This window comes from Candoia aspera, chromosome 1 (genome assembly GCF_035149785.1).
Source record: "Candoia aspera isolate rCanAsp1 chromosome 1, rCanAsp1.hap2, whole genome shotgun sequence".
In the NCBI taxonomy this organism is placed as follows: Eukaryota; Metazoa; Chordata; class Lepidosauria; order Squamata; family Boidae; genus Candoia; species Candoia aspera.
In genome coordinates, this window is record NC_086153.1 from 9,957,700 (window position 1) to 9,978,807 (window position 21,108).

The window sequence follows — 21,108 nt, forward strand, 5'->3', positions numbered from 1 at the left end:
CTGCTTGCATTTGTCAGCCATGGTTCATATTTCCGCATATACTCAGTGTCACTCAGCCAACGTAGTCTGGAGGCGGATTCTTTGCCCTTCCTATGACTGGCATTCGGATGGCACACCAAACCACAAACTAGTGGACCAAAACGGGGCCCAGCGTGCACATCAAACGCTGCCTACCCTTCTTTGTGGTTCACCTTGTAATGATCAATGATCAATTCCCTACGCTGTTTAATAAAGGCCCTGCACGCATTGAGATGATAGATGGCCATGGCTGACTTTTTCTTAGGGGAGACACAAGAAGCAGGATTCTTAGGCTAAGCCAAAATGAGGCCTATTTACAGCTCTACAAAGCCTCCAAGCTGCGGTTGCTCAGGCTAAACCCTGACAAGAACCACCACACGTCCCAAAGATTCATCTGAGTGATACCGGCCTATCAGATATCCACGTTGCCACTGGAGAATTTTAATCCTCTTCCTTTTCCTTGTGTGACTCATTCCTGAGGCAGGGCTTCAAGCAGCCACCTGCGCTCCATCTTCCCTGCCAGTTGCATCTCTTTCTGCCCACTTAAGATATGAAGGGTCCTCCCCAGTCCCTGTCATGTTCACTGTTTCAATGTGCACTGTACATCGTAACGTTTCACATGCCATGGTGCTGACGCGCGTTTCTGTTTGGGAGGGAGCTGCTGTGAAACCTTGTGCCAAGCTCTGTATCTATGTTCATTTCAATGGAATGTGTCTGGGTTATGTTCTCTGTTCAAGGACTTTTCCCGCGGACCATCAGAAACCATTAGGAGCACCTGGGATTGTGAGCTTGGGAAGATTCTACGGGGGGAGGGATCTCATTTGTACCGAGGGTTTTTAGTTTGCATTTGGTGCACTTTTATCATTCTCAGCTTTCTTTGTGATCCTGCATAGGTAAAGGTAAAGGTAAAGGTTTCCCTTGACGTAAAGTCCAGTCGAATCTGACTCTAGGGGGCGGTGCTCATCTCCGTTTCTAAGCCTTGGAGCCGGCGTTGTCATAGACACTTCCGGGTCATGTGGCCAGCATGACGACTCGGAACGCCGTTACCTTCCCGCCGAAGCGGTACCTATTGATCTACTCACATTTGCATGTTTTCGAACTGCTAGGTGAGCAGGAGCTGGGACTAGCAACAGGAGCTCACCCCGCCGCGCGGTTTCGAACCGCCGACCTTCCGATCGACAGCTCAGCGGTTTAACCCACAGCGCCACCGCGTCCCTTGTGATCCTGCATACTATTCTTTAATAAATCAGGTATCTTTGTGATCCTGCTCATGGGTCTGATGGTGTTCTAGAATAGGCATTCATTACAGTCCCCCACAGGGGTCCAGTAGAAGCCACAATGACGTCCTGCTCACAATGACATCACCAGGCAATGGATGCAAATCACACAACACATCTCACACGCACAGCGGCATCATGACACACATGACGTCACTCGCCACCATCCTTGGGTGAGCATGTCCCCTGCCAGCCAGGAAAGCACGGAAGACTTTTGTTCCTGTTTCTCTGCACATCTCTCTAACTGCATGTATAAGGTAGAGGTAAAGGTTTCCCTTGACATTAAGTCCAGTGGTGTCCAACTCTAGGGGGCGGTGCTCATCTCCGTTTCAAAGCCGAAGAGCTGGCGTTTGTCCGTAGACACTTCCGTGGTCATGTGGCCGGCATGACTACATGGAACGCCGTTACCTGCCCACCGAAGCGGTACCTATTAATCTACTCACATTTGCATGTTTTCGAACTGCCAGGTTGGCAGGAGCTGGGACTAGCAACGGGAGCTCACCCCGCCGCATGGTTTCGAACCGCCGACCTTCCGATCGGCAGCTCAGCGGTTTAACCCGCAGCGCCACCGCATCCCTTTGCTGCATGTATAGAAAGCTTAATTACAATTGTGCATGGCCAATGGCTTTTCAATGGGCAAAACTACAAGCCATCCTGAAGTCAAGAAAGGTGTGGGGGGGACACACTACCTACTCCCTTGAACGACACACAATTATATATTGAGGTGTTCATGAGGTTCTCTTTTGTCCCAATACGACCCAAGAGTGTATTTGTGCATGTGCTGTATGCCAGCAATATGGACAATGCTTATATTATTTTTTACAAGTTATACATACCTGTCTACATAACCTATTAACTGCCAGTCCCCTCTCCAGCCCCACTTGTAAATATCCGAACAGTTCTCACTCCCCAGTGCTGGTGCCACTAGTACTGTCTTTTGCACACAGTTCAATACTATGGCAAGCCAACTGATAGATCTTAGTGGTGACAGGGAGCCTAGAACCAAGCTGGTTTCCACAGTTGACCCTGGAAGGCCAGAACTCAGGAGATGTTCTCATTCAGTTTGGAGGCAGAACCTTGGGTCTGAGTGCAGAATCAACCCTTAAAACAAGATGTCTGGACATTTCAGGAGCTGACATGAGGAATCCTCAGTCACATTCAGGTCAAGTGAAAGGAATCCCACCTTGCTGAGATCTTGTGAAGCTCTCCAGATGTAGGATCTGTTCTCCCTAAGAGATCAAGCCAGTCAACTGTGGTCCTGGTGCTCTCTATGTGAACTTTGCTGATATGGAGAATGTGTGTTCTCTGCCCATGCTAATTGTCATGCGGCCCTGAATGACCCTTGATCTGAATCCACTCTAATTGTTTACACAGGCTTTGACAGTAATATCGTCTGTCCACCCAAGCTAAGTGCGGCCCTCTCAATTGTTGTGAAAATGCCTTCAGAGCAGGGAGGTGAGCTTTCCAGAGAAAGAAATGGGCTTCAGTTAGTATAAAGTAACCCCAAATCGCACAAGTATTTGGTCTACCTTATTTTAGGGAAGTGAAGAGAGCCATGAAATCCCTGCTTTTCAATGTTTAAGAACAACCCCCAGAAAAACAAACATTATACAACTTTGAAACTGCCAAGCCTGCCCAAAGTGGAATATCTTCCAACCCATATCTCTGCTTAAGAGTCAGCTATACTGCCTTCAGCTCCAATTTGTAGGCAATGTTGGCTCATGGTATGGATCACAATCCCTGTGCTGATCTATTTGGAAGTGGGCTCCCCACAGCATTAGGTGGACACCGGTGGTCACCTCAACCCTCAGCAGCTTTCAGTGGCATTCCCCATGCCAGATGTCACAATGGGTCTACCTTGCTTGACACTGTCATGTACCAGTGAGATCAGCTGGCAATAAAGTGAAGATGACAAGTCCTTCATACATTATAGTCTTGCAGTCTTGCCAGTGTCGTGAAGGTCAGCTTCACAGCCTTATAAAGTCTGAAGAAGTCTCTTTCCCTCCATGTTGAGGATGATTCCCAGGTGTAGGATCTGCTCTTGGCAATGCTGAGCATAAAAACATACTCCTGGAGGTAACGAAGTTGGGGTGCTCACTGCTTTCTTCACAGAGGATTATCCAGATAAGCATAAATGTGGACACTCTGAGTTCTCATGTGTCCCACAAAGGCCAACCTTCACTCTGGTAAATACTCTGGATACTAGGACCAGTCCAAAGAGAAGTTCTTTGTAATGGAACTGGTTCTTCCTATTTAACAATCTGAGGAACCTCAAACTGGAAGGCTTGACTTGGATTAAACAGACCTCCAACAGTTCACCAAAGCAAGGAAATTGTATGGTATGATAGCTTCTGCTGTGACTTCAATGTCTCCATTACGGTTCAATGCCTGACGCATTTGTCCAGCAGTCTGAAACTCAGGATCTCTCTCCAGCTCCCATTTTTCTTCAACACAACAAAGAGAATGGAAAACAGCTGAAGACAGTCTCTTACACAGAAAGGAATTCTATTGCACAACATCCAGTAAGTGACGTATTACTTCCTTTATCGTGAGTTGCTTCTCTTTGTTTCTGGAGATGGTATATAGCATAAAAATTGCATCTTGGTTGACTTGTGATTTCCAGAACATATCCCTGTTGAACCTTCTCTAATACTCATCTGTCTTTGCACGTGAGCTCCCAAATGTGCTAAAGCTGAAGTTGCCTACCAACTTTTGAAGTTGCCTACCAACCTGGGAGATGGTGGGGCAATATGAGAGGCATTTTCCTTGGTTCCTGCCTCCATTTACTTGCCATTTGGGGGCATACTTGTGTTGCTGGGCCTGAGAACCTGAGGACGTTTCCCTGTCTGCTTCTTGACCCCAAAAATGTAAGAGTGCAATCTAGGGACTGAAAGGGTGAAGACAGTCTTCTCCTTCTCTTGGGACAATTTATCTATAAAACAGGAATGTCAGCAGCTTGATGATAGGCATAGGAAGCCTTCCATGATCTTGAGTAGAAGATACAGCATGTTTGCCAATGTGGAGCATACCCCAGCTTTGTCTAGTTCCACCAAATCTTTCTTGGTTATCCCCTTGAAGAAGTTCAGAGATGGCATTCTAAGGGCTGGGATGTGACCTTGAACACCTTGACAAAATCTTGAGGTCTTCGAAGCAGTGACAGTGAAGTTGCTGGGGCCTAGATCCAGGTTGATCACCTTTACCGTTTTGTGAAATATCACTGGGAATAAGCATTAAACAAACTGTAATGGGATGATGCAAACTACTGTATGTGAAGACATCATCTAAAAGCTGGCCTTCTTCCAAATCCAAACCCTATGAAGGTTAACCCTTAACTCTTTCCTCCTATCCTCTATGCTATAGAGAATACCTTCTTATCGCTTAGGAAGTTAATGACTGAGGAGTCTGAGCATGAGGTGCACTTTCGTCCCCACTCTATGTCCCTAGATCTGTTTTACACAATATTAAATCAGATCGTGTGAACCAGGGGTTATTCCAGAACAGGTGGGAAGAGTGGACCAGTCAGAATTGTCAGGTGAATCCTACTCATGACCTTCTTCACTGTCATGCAGAAAAGGAGAAAAGAGGAGAATGAGATCCCCAAAGGATTGTGAAGACAAGAGACACCAAAAACATGTTTTTCACTTGACAGTTTTGACTGGTCCACTCTTCCCACCTGTTCTGGAATAACCCCCGTTTCACATGATCTGATTTAATATTGTGTAAAACAGATCTAGAGACTGCCTTGGGGCGAGGGATGTCAGGCTGTGGGCCCCATGTTCTGTATGGATAGATGGGAACATGGAGGGGACCTGTTCCTTCTCAGGCTTTTCAGCAGCCATGCTGGGCCTTACTAGGATGGCTCAGAATCTTCCCTGCTCTATCAGCCTCACCTTATTGATATAAGGCCACATCTGGTGCTCCTTGATTCCCCAACCGCCTTTCTAGAGTTGGAAATGAGAAATCTGGTTGTGTACCCTCTCACAACCTGGAAATCTTGAGTGCTGCTGTGTTGCCTTTCAGGGCCTCTGCAATGATCACAGCAGCTGGAAGGTCACCACCTGGTGCTAGTCCAGCTGCTGAAAGACCATTGCTGGTGGTGCTGCTGGCAAGCAAACATTTGCCTGCAGGTGACCTAAGCGCGGAGTTCTTTTCTTATAGGAATGCCCAGAGGAACAGAAAACAGGCACAGATGGAAATTTTTGCATACTTCCCCACCCAAAACCCAATGATTAATAAGGAACAGGACTGCTATGGAGAAGCAGCTCTTGAGGAATCACTTTCCTGACTGTAGCTACTTATGCCTTATTTAATAACCCATGACTAAACAAACCATGACTTACTGCCATGTGTTAATGACTTAGAGCAATATATTAACCAGGTCAAAGACATACTTCCTCTGAGCAAAACATTCAACAACCACAGTTAACAGACCAGACCTATTAACCCTATAAGGGTGGTCACCATACTTCCCTCCAAATGTTTTGGACTGCAGTTTCTGCCGCTGCTTGCCATTGGCTAAGGCAGCCAGTGTGGACAGAAACCAGAATCCAAAACATCTGGGGGGTGCAAGGGTTCTGACTTCCAACTTTTTAAGACTGAGGCGGTTCTGCCTAAATTAATTAATCTAGAAGGCTATATCTGCATTTAACCAACTTCCTGTCATCGATCCCCACCAGCCAGCACAGTCAACGTCCTTCTTGTCTAGGTGGGAAGGAAGAATAGCAACAAAATGAAAGGAGTGGTAATCTAAGTAATAAAGAGATGGTTGGGGAACATCTAGCTACCATGAATGAGTTTACATCCTGAAGGAGTTTGCAGATGTCATCTCAGAGCTACTTCCAGGGATCGCTGAGAAATCATGGAGGATAGGTGCAATGCCAGGGGATCGGAGAAGGGCAAATCTTCCTCCTATCTTCAAAAGGGGGGGAAGGAGAGGACTTGGGTAGGTACAAACTGGTCACTTTGACATCAGTGCCAGGTAAAACTCTGCAATGAAGTGTTCAGCAGTCCATTTGAGACCTTTTGGAAAAGAAAGTACTGCCTGGCAGGAGCCAGTCTGAGTTTATGAAAAATCATGCCGAACAAGCCAGATATCCTTATTTTGATATAGTGACCAGTTCAGTTAACCACAGAAATGCAATGGACACAGTATACCTTGACTTTAGCAAAGCATCAGAAAGTCTCTCGTAAAATCCCAGTAGAGAATGTGGTAAAATACGGACTAATCAATGCCACCATTAGATACAGATACACTTTGTTGAACAATCAAAGGCAAAGAACGTACATTTCTCACCAAGCTGGAAGTGCTGAGTGGAACTCTGGCAAAACCCAGTAAAATGAACTTCAGCAGAGACAAATGTAAACTCCTACATTTGGGTAAGAAAAATCAAAGGCATGCACATAGGATGTGGGGCCCGTACTATGCAGCAGCACATACAAAAATTAGGGTGTTCTGGAAGATCACCAGCTGAACCGGAACCAAGAGTGTGATGAGGCAGGGGGGAAAAAGCAAATGCATTTCTGTCCTGTATCCACAGAAGTACAGTGTTAAGACCAAGAAAAGTTATCATTCCTCTCTATTCTGTGCTGTTCAGATGGCATGTAGAATACTGGGCCGGATTCTGGACACCACAGTTTAGGGGAATAACATGAAGCTGGGCATGTCCAAAGGACAAGAAACTGGAACATTTCCAGGGAGATTTGACCAAGGTAAGGGGCCTACAAGGAAAAAAATTATGAGGAACATTTGGGTCCACTTAGCCTGGAGGAGAAAAAAGGGGAAACAGAAGCTGTCGTGAAGTATTTGAAGGCCTAATGTGGAAGACAAGGTAGAATTGTTCAGAGTTGTTTCAGAAGACAGGACACAATGGGTTGAAATTAGAAGAAAGCCATTTCAGTTGGACATGAGAAACACATCATGCGAATTGTTCAGCAGTGGAACAGACTGCCTCAGGAGGTGGTGGACTCTCCTTCAGGTACTTAAACAGAGGCTTGATGATCATTTATCAGAGATGCTATCGATTCTTGCTCTGGGTAGGGAGTTGAACTAGCAGATCCCCTCCAATCCTTAAATTCCACGATTCTTTGAAGCACATCCTAAGGAAGCTGATGAATGAAACAGGGTCCAGGAGCTTCATGACCATGGGTGTTGCTAACTTGAAGTGATGGTTAACATGCCATACAAGAACCATCATGTCCACCATAGATGAGTTTTCTGTTGCTCTACAGCAGTGTTTCTCAGCCCTAGCAACTTTAACATGTGCAGACTTCAACTCGCAGAATCCCCCAGCCAGTAGGCCATGGTTGAAAAATGCTGCTCTACAGAACAGGCCTTGAACAAGTAAGTTGCATGCCAAGAAAAGGATTCCTTGCATAACAAATCTTATGAAGAACTTGTGGACAGTAGAAACTCTTTGGATGTGGGCGGACAGATTACTTTTAAAGGTGGAGGATTCTCCTTTGTTAACCATTTTCCTTTACCAGTGACGGGTTAGGTTAGATCAGTGTTTCTCAACCTTGGGAACTTTAAGATGTGTGGACTTCAACTCCCAGAATTCTCCAGCCAGCATGAGAAACTGTGTTGAGAAACACTGGGTTAGATGGTCTTTGGGCTTCCTTGCTCTAGGTCCAAACCAAACAACCTTCATGCCAGCTTAAGAGTAACATCTTAAGAGAAACATGTGAACTCGGCCTTGTGCCTGTAGGCAAGTCTACAAACCATATGAAAAGTAATGAAGCTCCCTCCTGCTGTTTCCTCCTTGCACCTGGTTCTCTGGGATATATTATTTCCAAACAGGGACCATTGATTTAACCATACCGTTAATCACTAAGACCAACTTTCAGCAAATCTGTCCACTTGTCAACCAGTCCAAACCATTTCTGCTCCTTTATCTTTAGCTGCAACACAGACATAGCTTTTTTATTCCTCCCCTCTGAGATGTGGATTTAAAATGGGGTATATAAACACCCTGTATGGGACATGTCACTGCTCTGATATTCCTTGTACCTGTCATGCTATCATTAGGAATGCTTGTTATTTTATAAAGGGAAAGCCAGAAAGTTATTAGCATTAGTGTAAATTCAGTTTAAAGAGTAAGCTTTTCTCAGAAGTAGACAAACGGTGGAATCTTGTTCTTCAACCATTTCCAGAATCCAGTGTAGTTGGAGAGAAGTAGCTTGTTACGCTACCACCCAGGTGTACATTTTCTTTAAACATTAAAACACAAGCAGAAAAAGGAAAAAAAACAACAAGATGGCAATTTCAAGAGGGGATGTGATGATCTCAGAAGCACCCTTTATGTACTTTGCTATAATAATAATGACCACGATGATGATGAAAAGGTTGCAGTAAAAGGCATTTTTAAAACTGCCCCTGCACGTGCCTTTTTAAAAATTGTCAGCTATTCAAAGGGCACCCTATTACATCAGATGTCAATCTGCCTGCATGGATGCAGAGATCTGTACCACGAGCCAGAAAACCAATAAATGAAGAATTACAAAAAATGCAAAGAAAGGGAGGGGAAACCACACTGTAGCATTATGTCATAATTCTTATCAGCCCTTCTCTGTCTTTTTATTCGCGATTCCCCCAGACAAGGGAAGGCACCTTCCTCTTCCCACCTCGCGGATGCGCGCGCGCGCACGCGAGCACGCTTTTCCAAAGCACGAAAACCTCGCAGGCAGCCAGGCCGAAGCAGCCGCCCCGGAGGGATGTGTCCCCTGCGCACGTGGTCGGGGGCAGGGCCTCGACACGTCATCCGCTTCCCCTCAGCCAATGGGACGCGTTTGGAACGCAGAGCAAACACGCAACGTTCCAAAACTGGGGGGAGAAGGGGGAGGGAAAAGGGGGGGGGAGAGACACAGGCGACGCCAACGTTCCATTGTGCCCTTAGATCCCGACCACGCGCTACCGCATCTCTTCATCAAGCCCCTCCCACTTTTTATTTTTACTTCCACCACCAGCAGCTCTCCCCCCACCACCACTCGGGCACTAACGAGCGACCCTCGGAGCTCTCTGGCACATTTCTCATAAAGGCGTCTCACTAGCCAGACGCGGGGGGGGGGGGGGGGCGGGCGAGAGAGAGAGGCGGAACAAGTTAAGTATTATCATATGATTTCCCTCCCCCGATGTCATTTTCATTATTCAAATAAAGGAAAGGGGAGGGGAAAAAAAAAGCAACTGCCTCGCCGCCACCGCCCTGGGAAGCGCCAAACGGGAGTGAAAGGCATGTCCCCACAGAAGGGAATCTAGCAGATTCCAGCGGGGAAATCGGGGGCTGGAGAAGACATCGATCCCCCCACCGAACGGAAAACTGCGGAGCGGGTGGAGGGGTCTTCCACTCTCAACAGCTCATTTTTTTTTTTATTTGGGCTTGCTGGGAGGCTGATTCCCCCCCCTTTTGGCGCATAACTACATGACATCTTAGCTCACCCCGCCTCTTTAAGGCTGCCACGCGTTTGACTTGCACGGAACGTCTGATTAAAAGTTGCGGGGGGGCGGTGGAAGGAAAGGAACGGAGGGGGGCGGAAAAGGCAGCTTTCGGACGCGGAGAAGAAACCGGGCGCTGCCAGGCGGGTGAAGACCGCTTGGAAAACCTCCGTAATTAATTGGTGTGAATTCAGCTTGGGGGCCGCTTTGGGTTAGCGATCAGACGGCCCCGAGCGTTATTTTATTTTTTCTCCGGCTCATATTGCAAAGCGGGAAAAGATCGATTTTTTTTTAAGGGAGTCGCGAGAGCTGCAAGGAAGGAACCCAGCCGCTACTCTGCAGGAAACGAAATAATTTTTTTTTTACTTTCCGGCTAGCATGTGTCAGCAGATCTTGGGAGTCAAAGCAGAATCCGAAACAGAGTCCTCCGTCCGGAGGCTGCGATCCTAGAAGACCGTGCTGTGCCCGGGAATAAACTCATCGGGGCTTACTTCCGAGTAGACGGGAAGACAATGGCGAGGTTCACCCCATCGCCCCTTGTGTAATCCCCCCTTTAAAACACCCGTCTTTCTACTCTCCCCGCCCCAATTTTGATTAAAAAAATATATCCCGGACGGGGAATTGGGGGTAGGACAGGACAGAAACTTCCAAATAGGAAACTGACGACAAATCAGGTGACTTCTCTTTCATTGCAACATCTCAGCTGAGCAGCAGCCAAAACACGCTTACAAATCAAAATGAATAAATCGCCCGACCTCCACCCCCCCACCCGGCTCTCCAACCCGCCCAAAACGGCACGACCCACCGCGCATTTGACACGGAAGCAAGTTCTGGCGGATGCAGTGGGGCGTCGTGCAAACACAAAAAAACAAAAAAACCCAAACCACCCAAAGTGCAATCCGTAGGCGCGTTTGCACGGGGACTTCCAAATCCCACTGCATTCACGAGGGTTGACTTCCCACGTTGGGGTTCTGCTTATTTAGAAAGGATACCCGGAATTGCGTGCAAAGTTTGTTTGCTGTTCACAGCAATCCCGGTCAGAAAACGGAGGGGGCTCTACCCCGGTCACCCCGGCGCGCAATTCTTTTCCTTTTTTTTAAGTCGGTTTCTTACAATCTCTTAATGCTAATCTTGCACGCTCTGTGCTCCGGGTCCCTCTTCCACCGCCGCTGCCCCCCCCCCCACGCTTACCACGTGTTTTCTGTTGCTGAGCTTGCCATTCCAGAAATCTGGCCGCTTCTAACAATGTCTCAATGCTCATTTCTTGAGGCTGCGTCTCGGTTAAGGATCCAAAGTCTTGGGAGACTTTAAAGACCCCCCCAAAAAAAAATTTTGAGGGGAAAAAAATGCTTCGCTTCCCCGCCCCCTCCGCGGGATCTTGGTGGGCTGGTGGGTCTACCCAGAAAATAAATAGAAAACCGCAACGCCGGCCAAACGATCGCCCACCAGCTCGAGCTGCTACGAAGCTTCCAGACGAGAAAAAGGCTTTGTAACAAGATGGCGAAGTGTAACAGAAACACAACAAGAAAAAAAGGCACTGACACTGCCCTCAGCTACTATACTCAGAGTGGCGCCCAAACCCCGGCCTGGAGCCTTGCGTTGGACGGGAACGGAGCGATTCTCGTGCGTTTTGTGCGGCGGGGAGGGTGGAGTGGAGTTTCCCTTTCCAGTGAAGTGACTGAAAACTCTTCCTGGGCGGGACCCTTTCAAGGTGCACGTGGACGCTAGCATGGCAGCGTCCTTCCCTGTCAATTAAGAACAACAACCGATCGTCCCAGGTTATCAAAGGAGGATGTCAGGTCAAGCCTCTGGGAAGTTTCAGTACCTCTCTGCTTAATTAGGTCTTTCCTCCCTTCGTACCCCGATTGTATCTACGACGGGATGGCATTGCACGTTTCAATGTGATGTCATTGGAAGCAGCAGGTCAGAGCCAGATTTTTGCTGGTGGAAAGGGCAAGCCACAATCACAAGGCGGATTAAACCATCCAGGCCTCAACAGGGCTAACAAAATTACAGAAACACAGAGGGGAAACCATCTTAATAGGGTCTGTGGTGGCATAGAACATCTGAATCATTTTAAGCATGTGGAATCGTGTTGTGTAGGACAGTATGGCTTTTAGTAGGACAACAGGTTGGAGAACGGGTTCAACAACAGGTCCAACAAGTTCTGTTGACTTGTGTGTGCTGGCTGAGGTTTATGGGAATTGCGGTCCAACACTCCCAGGTTTTCTCCATCTGCTTTGAAGGTTGTTCCTAACGGTAAAATGTGTATTTTTTGAAAGAATATATGAAAAGGATACACATTTCTGGCTTGCAATAGTCATTTATGGAGCAACATGAAATCTAGGGGTTAGTAATGGGCTTGTCTACTGCTTCAATATAGAGTGCTCTGCTGATTATGACTACATCATTGACCATTTTGGGTGAATTTGATTTATCAGTAGATATTCAGTATGTCTGCCTTTATAGTTCCTTGCTCACAATTGCTTTCCTGTTTCTTCATCTGTGATCTTGGATTGCAACTGCTTTCCATTCCCCCCTTCCCCTGCAAGCTATGTTTTCCATAGGGATTCATTCTGCTGGATCAACAGCCACAAACTTGGTGGTTAGTGATCCCAGGATTCACAAAATGGCTTTCTAGGTGGGTATGAAAGAGGGGCATCCCTAAAGCTAGAATCCAGTCAGGGGCATCCTCAAAGCAGGTCAAACAAGTCAAAACGACAACCACAGGTGTATAATTTAAGCTGTATCTATCTATGCACTTAAAAAAGAGGGCTTTGATTATAGTTGTGGCCACCATTTTAACTTTTTTGACCCCTTCACAGAAGCCTTTACTCAAGGTGCAGGTTGAGAGTGGTTGAAAAGGCCACAAAGGGACCTCCTTTATGGGCTCTCAAACCAGATGCTGCTGCTGATTGGGCCATAAGAACCTCTTTTATGCTGAGTCAAACCATTTATTCCAGTGTTTCTCAACCTTGGCAACTTGAAGATGTGTAGATTTCAACTCCTAGAATTCCCCAGCCAGCCATTTGAAAAACACTGGTCTATAGGGTTCTGACTATAAAACCATTTTATTGATTTTGGTTTGAGTGAAATCTGCTCAGTCTCTGAAGTCCTCCAGGTAGATTGTTTATTCGTTCAGTCACTTCCAACTCTTCGTGACTTCATGGACCAGCCCACGCCAGAGCTTCCTGTTGGTCGTCGCCACCCCCAGCTCCCCCAAGGACGAGTCCGTCACCTCTAGAATATCATCCATCCACCTTGCCTTTGGTCGGCCCCTCTTCCTTTTGCCTTCCGCTCTCCCTAGCATCAGCATGTTCTCCAGGGTGTCCTGTCTTCTCATTATGTGGCCAAAGTACTTCAGTTTGGCCTTTAATATCATTCCCTCAAGTGAGCAGTCTGGCTTTATTTCCTGGAGGATGGACTGGTTTGATCTTCTTGCAGTCCAAGGCACTCTCAGAATTTTCCTCCAACACCACAGTTCAAAAGCATCGATCTTCCTTCTCTCAGCCTTCCTTATGGTCCAGCTCTCGCAGCCAGATGTTACTACGGGGAACACCATGGCTTTAGCTATGTGGACCTTTGCTGTCAGTGTGATGTCTCTGCTCTTAACTATTTTATGGAGATTTATCATTGCTCTCCTCCCAAGAATTAAACGTCTTCTATTTCCTGGCTGCAGTCAGCGTCTGCAGTAATCTTCACACCTAGAAATACAAAGTCTGTCACTGCCTCTACATTTTCTCCCTCTATTTGCCAGTTATCAATCAAGCTGGTTGCCATAATCTTGGTTTTTTTGAGGTTTAGCTGCAAGCCAGCTTTTGCACTTTCTTCTTTCACCTTCATCATAAGGCTCCTCAGTTCCTCCTCGCTTTCAGCTATCAAAGTGGTGTCATCTGCATATCTGAGATTATTAATGTTTCTTCCAGCAATTTTAACCCCAGCCTTGGATTTCTCAAGCCCAGCATGTCGCATGATGTGTTTTGTGTACAAGTTGAATAGGTAGGGTGAGAGTATACAGCCCTGCCGTACTCCTTTCCCAATCTTAAACCAGTCCGTTGTTCCGTGGTCTGTTCTTACTGTTGCTACTTGGTCGTTATACAGATTCTTCAGGAGGCAGACAAGATGACTTGGTATCCCCATACCACTAAGAACTTGCCACAATTTGTTATGGTCCACACAGTCAAAGGCTTTAGAATAGTCAATAAAACAGAAATAGATGTTTTTCTGAAACTCCCTGGCTTTTTCCGTTATCCAGCAGATATTGGCAATTTGGTCCCTAGTTCCTCTGCCTTTTCTAAACCCAGCTTGTACATCTGGCAATTCTCGCTCCATGAATTGCTGAAGTCTACCTTGCAGGATCTTGAGCATTACCTTACTGGCAGGTGAAATGAGTGCCACTGTTCGATAGTTTGAACATTCTTTAGTGTTTCCCTTTTTTGGTATGGGGATATAAGCTGATTTTTTCCAATCTGATGGCCATTCTTGTTTTCCAAATTTGCTGGCATATGGCATGCATCACTTGACAGCATCATCTCACAAGATTTTGAACAGTTCACCAGGTAGATTAGCCAGTCATTTAAAACATCAAAACAGTAAAACAGCATAATTTCCTGCTCTTCCCTTTCAGGCCCAGCAATGTTATGCAACACTCAAAAAAGGGGCAAAAGGCACTAAATGACAGAAATTAAAGGTACCCGATAAGAAAAGGAAGTATCACAACTTGGGGATGCTCCTGGACTCACAGCAGAAAGGCTTTTGCACAACTGCATCTTGTGTGACAACTGTGGGTCATTTCTGCTGTGCAGCCTCTCATACCACTGTCAGCTCATTAATGGACAGCTGCAGTTTGCTCTACATGGGCTGCCCTTGAAAACTACTTGGAAGCTTCATGGCTCAATATGCATCATAGTGCAGTCATGGTCATACTAAGATAGTCCATATAATACCACTACTAAGGGAGCTGCATTGGCTCCCAGTTTGTTCTTGGATGCAATTCAAGGTCCTTGTTATCACCTTTGTTACCACCTCTCTGTGGCTAGAAGACTTCCAATACCACCTCCTCTATGATGGATCTTACCAAATTTGGAGAGGACAGAGGGCTTTCTGAGGATCTCACCACCAATGGAATCTGCAGGGGCCCCACAGTCCGGCTTCCTATTAGAAGCCTCCTGCTGTGGAACAGCCTGCCTCATGATATTTAGACTATTGGACTTCCAAAGACAGACAAAGGCATAGCTCCTCAGGAGAAGATTTGGGGGGAAAGGAGGATTATCTACCTCCATATGGTTGGTATATCAGGGTTCTCATCAGCTGCAGACCAGCCATCTTCTCAGCAACCTTCTCCAGAAAGGGAGGGTTGGAGACTGGTCCATAGTTACCAAAGACCGTTGGGTCCAAGGATGGCCTCGAGGAGGGAGTGCACCACTGCCTCTTTCAAGGTTGAGGACACCACCCCTCCATCAAACCATGGGTCACCTCCCTGGCCACTTTGATGACCCAGAAGGGACCTGGATCCAGTAAACAGGTGGCTGAGCTAACAGCACAGAGACACATTGCTTCCCCTTCTTTAAACTTCTCATCCCTCTCTGTCTGAGGATCTCATCAACTCCACCCAAATACAATTTTTTCAGTTTCTCCCTTCCTTTCAACCAGAGATAACCTCTGGGGCTGTGTGTGTATGTGAAAAACATCAAGATGGCAATCCCATTGTGGCCACCCTCTTGACTTTTTCACACATACCCCTTCAGACACCCCTGCAGGGTGTATAGAAAAAAGAAACAGAACATGAATAACAACCGGTATCAGCATTTTAAAAAATGTGATGAAACGCTTTTCCCCATCTCAGCCTGGCCCACTCTTTGGTGCAAAGGCCCTTCACTGCATCCCAGTACAAAGGGAGGCAGGAACAAGAGAAAGGGGCTTTTCAGTGGTCTCACCTAAATTGGGGATGTGGAGTCCACATGTCTTAAAGTTGCCAAGTTTGAGAAACGCTGCAACATTTTTAATTGCATCTCCATCTTTTGAAGGGGCCCTCCTAGTTCTGTGTCAACTGCACACATGAAAACAGCAGCAGTACTCTAGTAGTAAAAAGGACTCTGATCCTAAACATATTTACTTAGGCATAAGTTCCACTGGTGGTTGCTAGATGCCAAATCATCTGCATGGCACAGTCCTATGAATAACCCCCAAAATATGAAGTAGAGATTGCAAAAGATCAATAATGCAGTTATAGTTTCTGGATTTAATGGTATGGGTAGCCCTTGCTTAATGACCACAATTGGGACCAGAATTTTGGTTGCTAAGTGAAGCAGTTATTAAGCAAATCTGACCTGATTTTATGCAGCAGTCATTAAGTGAATCACCACCAACCCTGTGGGTGTTAACTGAATCATGCGCTTCCCCATTGATTTTCTTGCCAGAAGCTAGCTGGGAAGGTCGAAAATGGCAATCACATGACCACAGGATGCTGTGATGGTCGTAAATGCAAACTGGTTGCCAAGTGCCTGAATCGTGATCACATGACTGCGGGGGAATACTGTGAAGGTTGTAAGTGTGAGGACTGTTTGTAAGTCAGTTTTTTCAGCACCATCATAAGTCCAAACTGTCACTAAATGAATGGTTGTTAAGTGAGGACTACCTGTATTAGAGATTCCCCTGTTTAGGTCAAGAACAGAACATGGTCCCCCCAGATGTTTAAAATTACCCTGACCCACTGCAACTGACATGCTGGCTGGGACTGATGGGAGGTGAAGTCTAAACTACTTAGGGCAATGTTTCTCAACCTTGGCAACTTCAAGCTGTGTGGACTTCAGCTCTCAGAATTGAAGTTGTCAAGGCTGAGAAACACTGACTTAGAGAGTATCTTGTTGGCTCCCTCTGACCTGGATAGCATTACTTCAAAAGACAGTATGCTTGCTTTGTTACATTTGCAATGTTAGGGCTGCCTTCCCCAAGTCAGGGAGACTGGGATTGATGGGAGTTGTAGTCCAACCCATGTGGAAGGCTCTAATATAGGACTGCTCTAAGCAATTGCCTTCACGATTTTGCAAACCAGCCTTGCCTCCTCCCCACGCCCGACTGCGTTGCAAAACGAAGTTGTGTCAGCCTTCATCCTTCCTTTCTCCGTTCCTTTTTTTTTGTTCCTACTGTCTGCGGCAACTTCCCTTTTCCGGGTTTTGCGGCCGATCTTGCCCCCCTTCGCAGCACATTTGCAGGCTGCTCAAAGACGTCATCCGATCCTGGTCCAATCGGCTCGCAGAACAACAAGGCATGGAGCGACTCCACATGGGCACTCTGCGCCGCGTGTCCCCGACAGCGTCCCCTTTAAAGGGGCAGAGCGCCTTCCACGGAGTTTCTCCTCCTCCCCACCTGCCGCGGACGAGACGACGGGGAGGCGGGGGCACGTGGTTCCTCCCCCCTCCCCACCGGAAAGGGGAGCTGCTCCTCACTCCGCGTGCCAAAAGGCGAGGATCTTCCTTCCCACGTTGCTGCTGCTACACATGGAAAAAATAAAGAAATAAATCGGGCACCGCTCATGCGGAAATAAAACAGTCGCAAAAAGCGGCAGCCGCAAAGCGTCCGCTCAGCCATGCACCCTTGCATTTTAACGTTATGCCATTCAACCGCCAGCGTTTATTCTGGTATCTTTTCACCCAAGTCTACGCCGGGTTTCTCCCGCCTGGCGACTCTAGATCTGCGGAGTGACACTTCCTCCGACTCCCAAGCAGCAGTTAGCCTCCCACCACTTGGGCCTGTTCAGATCGGCTGGACTACCGTACCCATCTTTCCAGCCAGATCAGCCTACGGCAGGCCCCAGTACCCGTCATCACCAGCCAGGCTAATGCCTGCGCACGCGCTGGCCGCTGCAGCTGTTTTTCCACCTACTGCCCGGTCTTATGCAGGATTATTGGCGGGTGTTCCGGGAGGCTTACTCGTAGGAAAGTTCACGCAGGCTTGAAGCATCCTTCGGACAATCTTTCTCCCTTATGGGCGACCTCGGGTCGTGTCTGATCCCTACGGGGCAGAGACCCATGGATCTGGTCAGACGGAAGCTTAAATTGCACTAGCTATCCCAGTGTTTCTCAACCTGGGCAGCTTGGAGATGTGTGGACCGCAAGCTGGCTGGGGAATTCTGGGAGTTGAGGTCCACACATCTCCAGGCTGCCCAGGTTGAGAAACACTGGGCTAGATTAAATGCACTGATATGCATACATTGACCTATAAACCGAAGCCGCCTAGGTATCAGTGGGGCTGACCGGTGGGCAGGGCAGGTCGGCCTTCCAGGTTTGCCCAAGATCCACTGGCGCCAAGGGATAAACTCAAGGACGCGCCGCTGGGAGGAGAACAAGCTTTACTGCGAAGTCACCCCATTGTCTTCAGCGTCACTCAATCCCAAGGAACTGCCTACTGTAAAACATTGCAACTCCATTGGACTGTAACGTTAATAATATTCGCTCCCAGATCAGCATGAAATGAAGGTGGTCCAAGCAAGACCCTCACTAGATTATTCTCCACGGAAGGGAGCCGAGGATGGCAGCTTGACCCCCGCCGTGCTTAGTTAGGAAACCCAAACGAGGTCAGGACGGTTTCGGTTACTGTTCCCACGAACCACCACGGGAATAAGCCGTAGCGAACTCGACGGGACGGACGTCCAAATCGACCTCAGGGGGCTCTGCTGTGCGACGGGGAGAGAGGTGGGAGCAACTAAGGCAAGATCCGGCACTCCCCCTTAAGCATTTTCCCTACGGAGTCTCCTTAAGTTCACCAGCAATGCGCACCACGCGGACGGGTAGGAGCGCGTCCGTCTTCTGCCTTCCCTAACCGGCCGCTCTCCACACTCGCTGGCCTCAAAAGCCGGCCGGGAGGATGGGAGCTGTAGTCCCACGCCTTGGGCGGCCGGGCGCCAACCTGGGCGAGGCTCAGCCGTCTGCAACGCGAGATAGAGAAGGCGCGCGCTCGCGCTCGCGCTCGCACTCGCACCACGCGGTTTTGCAGCGCGGGGCGGGCGCAGCCGCCCGCGCGGGACGTGCCTCCTTTCACAATAGCGGGGAAATCAAGGCGAGGAGGCGGGGCTTGCCCAGTTCCCACCCACGTGCCTGATGGGGTGGGAGGCGGGGCCGGGCCGGACCCGGAGACCTCTTTGAGCCGGTCTGCCTAGTCATGGCCGGGCGGGGGAGCAGAGCGGAGCGCAGTGCTTGCCTTCTTAAAGGGGAAGCGTCCTTTTTCGCGGAAAGGGGTGGAGAAGAAAGCACGTGGATGCTCGATCAAGCGGCGGCGGCGGCTGCTGCGTGGGAGCGCTGGAGGAGAGTCGGCGTTCGTGCAGCAAAACAGGAAAGGCGGCTCGTCTCCGGCCCCCAAACAGAGGGAGGCGCCGCTTGCGTTGCACAGGCGCCTTCCTCGGTGCTGGGCTGAGCTCGGCTGCAAACGAGGGATGACCTCTCCCCAGCCGCCCTTCAATTCCCTGGGGAATGCATCGTAATTACAGCAGTAATCAGGTTATGTTCACACGACCCCCTTCCCCAGGTCAGTGAAAGACCTAGCGGCTGCATTCACACGATCTGCGCCTTTTGGCTAGGATTTCTGCAGTTTAGGATTGCTGTGATTCAGCGTCTTTTTTAAAAAATTATTTTTTCTATCCTGCCCTTATTATTTTCAAGGCTGCGAACTACCTAATACTCCTTCCTCCTCCTCCTCCTGTTTTCCCCACAACAACAACAACCCTGTGAGGTGGGTTGGGCTGAGAGGGAGTGTCTGGCCCAGGGTCAGCCAGCTGGCTTTCATGCCTAAGGTGGAACTAGAACTCACAGCCTCCTGGTTTCTAGCCCTGTTGCCTTAACCACTAGACCAAACTGTCTTGCATGAATCCAGCCCCTTGGGTTAGTTTCTTGCCCAAATCTAGACAATGAGTTAATTCAATTAGCAGATTAACAGGAGGGTGCAAAGGCTGAGATAAAGAAATACAAACAGCCCTGCATGTTTGCAAAATAATGAGTTTTGTTGAATGAGATGAGTTTCCAGAAATATCTGCATAGTAGACATTTATTGAGGTACTGGATTACAGCTCCCATCAACCCCATCTGTTACAGCTAATGAGGGTTGCATAGATCTGAAAAGTCCTTGATTGGGGAAGGTGTGTGCAGCATAGCAGCCTCACCCTCCCAACATTTTTGGAGTTCTCTCTCCAGTCATTCCCAGTAACAGCCCACTGGCTAGGGCATATAAGAATTATAGTCCAGTGCAGCGTTTCTCAATCTTAGCAACTTTAAGGGTAGACTTCAACTCCCAGAATTCTGTACAAAGCTGGCTGGGGAATCCAGGGAGTTGAAGTCCCCGTGTCTTAAAGTTGCTGAGGTTGAAATACTAGTCCAGTATATCTGGAGGGCACCAGATTGGGGAAGATAGCATTGGTGGCTCAGCTAAAATGCTAATCTATCATTTACTGAACCATCTTTTGCTTAAGCCACAATTGGCTGAGTCCACCGATGTTAAAGCCATGAAGCTGTGGTTTATAAGATACGTTTTGATTAAGTGCCATCAAGTCGTTTCCAGTTCCTACTGACCACATAAATAGATTTTCAGCCCTGACAATCTAAGCCTAACCTGGCCCTTCAGGTCTTCCAATGGTGCCCCCGTCGCCACTCTAACTGAGTCCCTCCACCTTGCTGCTGGTTGTCCTCTTCTTCTCTTTCCTTCCACCTTCCCCAGCATCAGAGCCTTCTCCAGAGAGCTGGGTCTTCGCATAATGTGTCCGAAGTAGGATAATCTGAGCCTGGTCACTTGTGCCTTGAATGAGAACTCTGGGTTGATTTGTTCAATGATCCGTTGGTTTGCTTTCTTGGCTGTCCACAGTATTCTCAGGAGTCTTCTCCAATAACAAAGGCATCAATACTCTTCCTCTCCTGCTTGTTTAAAGTCCAGCTTTCCCTTCCATGGAGTGTCACAGGGAATACCATGGCTTGCATGATTCTGATCTTTGTAGGCATAGACACATCACAGCATCTGAGTATCTTTTCCAGGGCCTTCATGGCTGCTCTACCAAGTGCTGGTTTGCAACGTATTTCTTGACTGCTGGTTCCTTTACAGTTGGCGGTTGATCCTAAAAGGCAGAAGCCTTCCACCACTTTGATATCGTCACTGTAAATTCTAAGCCTGGTTGGTCTACCTGTTGCCATTGGTCTTTATATTTAATTTTAGTCCCGTTTTTTCACTATGCTCCTTGACTGCAGCTTGCAGATCCTTTGCATTTTCGGCCATCAGGGCCATGCCATCAGCATAGCTCAGGTTATTGATGATTCTTCCTCCAGTTTCAAAACCACACTCATCTTCTGATCCAGCTTCCCTTAGTATATATTCACAAGCCACTCTAGGTTCACATAAATCACAAGA

At 47.8% G+C, this 21,108-nt stretch overlaps 1 protein-coding gene across 1 annotated transcript in view; it reads right to left on the reverse strand.

Annotated features, from left to right (window-relative positions):
* MNT (MAX network transcriptional repressor) overlaps positions 1-11,247 on the reverse strand; it is a 69,714-nt gene extending 58,467 nt beyond the window's left edge. Inside the window, exon 1 of the mRNA XM_063297158.1 lies at positions 10,915-11,247. Within this exon, the coding sequence (XP_063153228.1) occupies positions 10,915-10,984 (70 nt within the window). The 5' untranslated portion in view covers positions 10,985-11,247. The remainder of the gene's footprint in view (positions 1-10,914) is intronic.
* Positions 11,248-21,108: the final 9,861 nt, after the last annotated feature.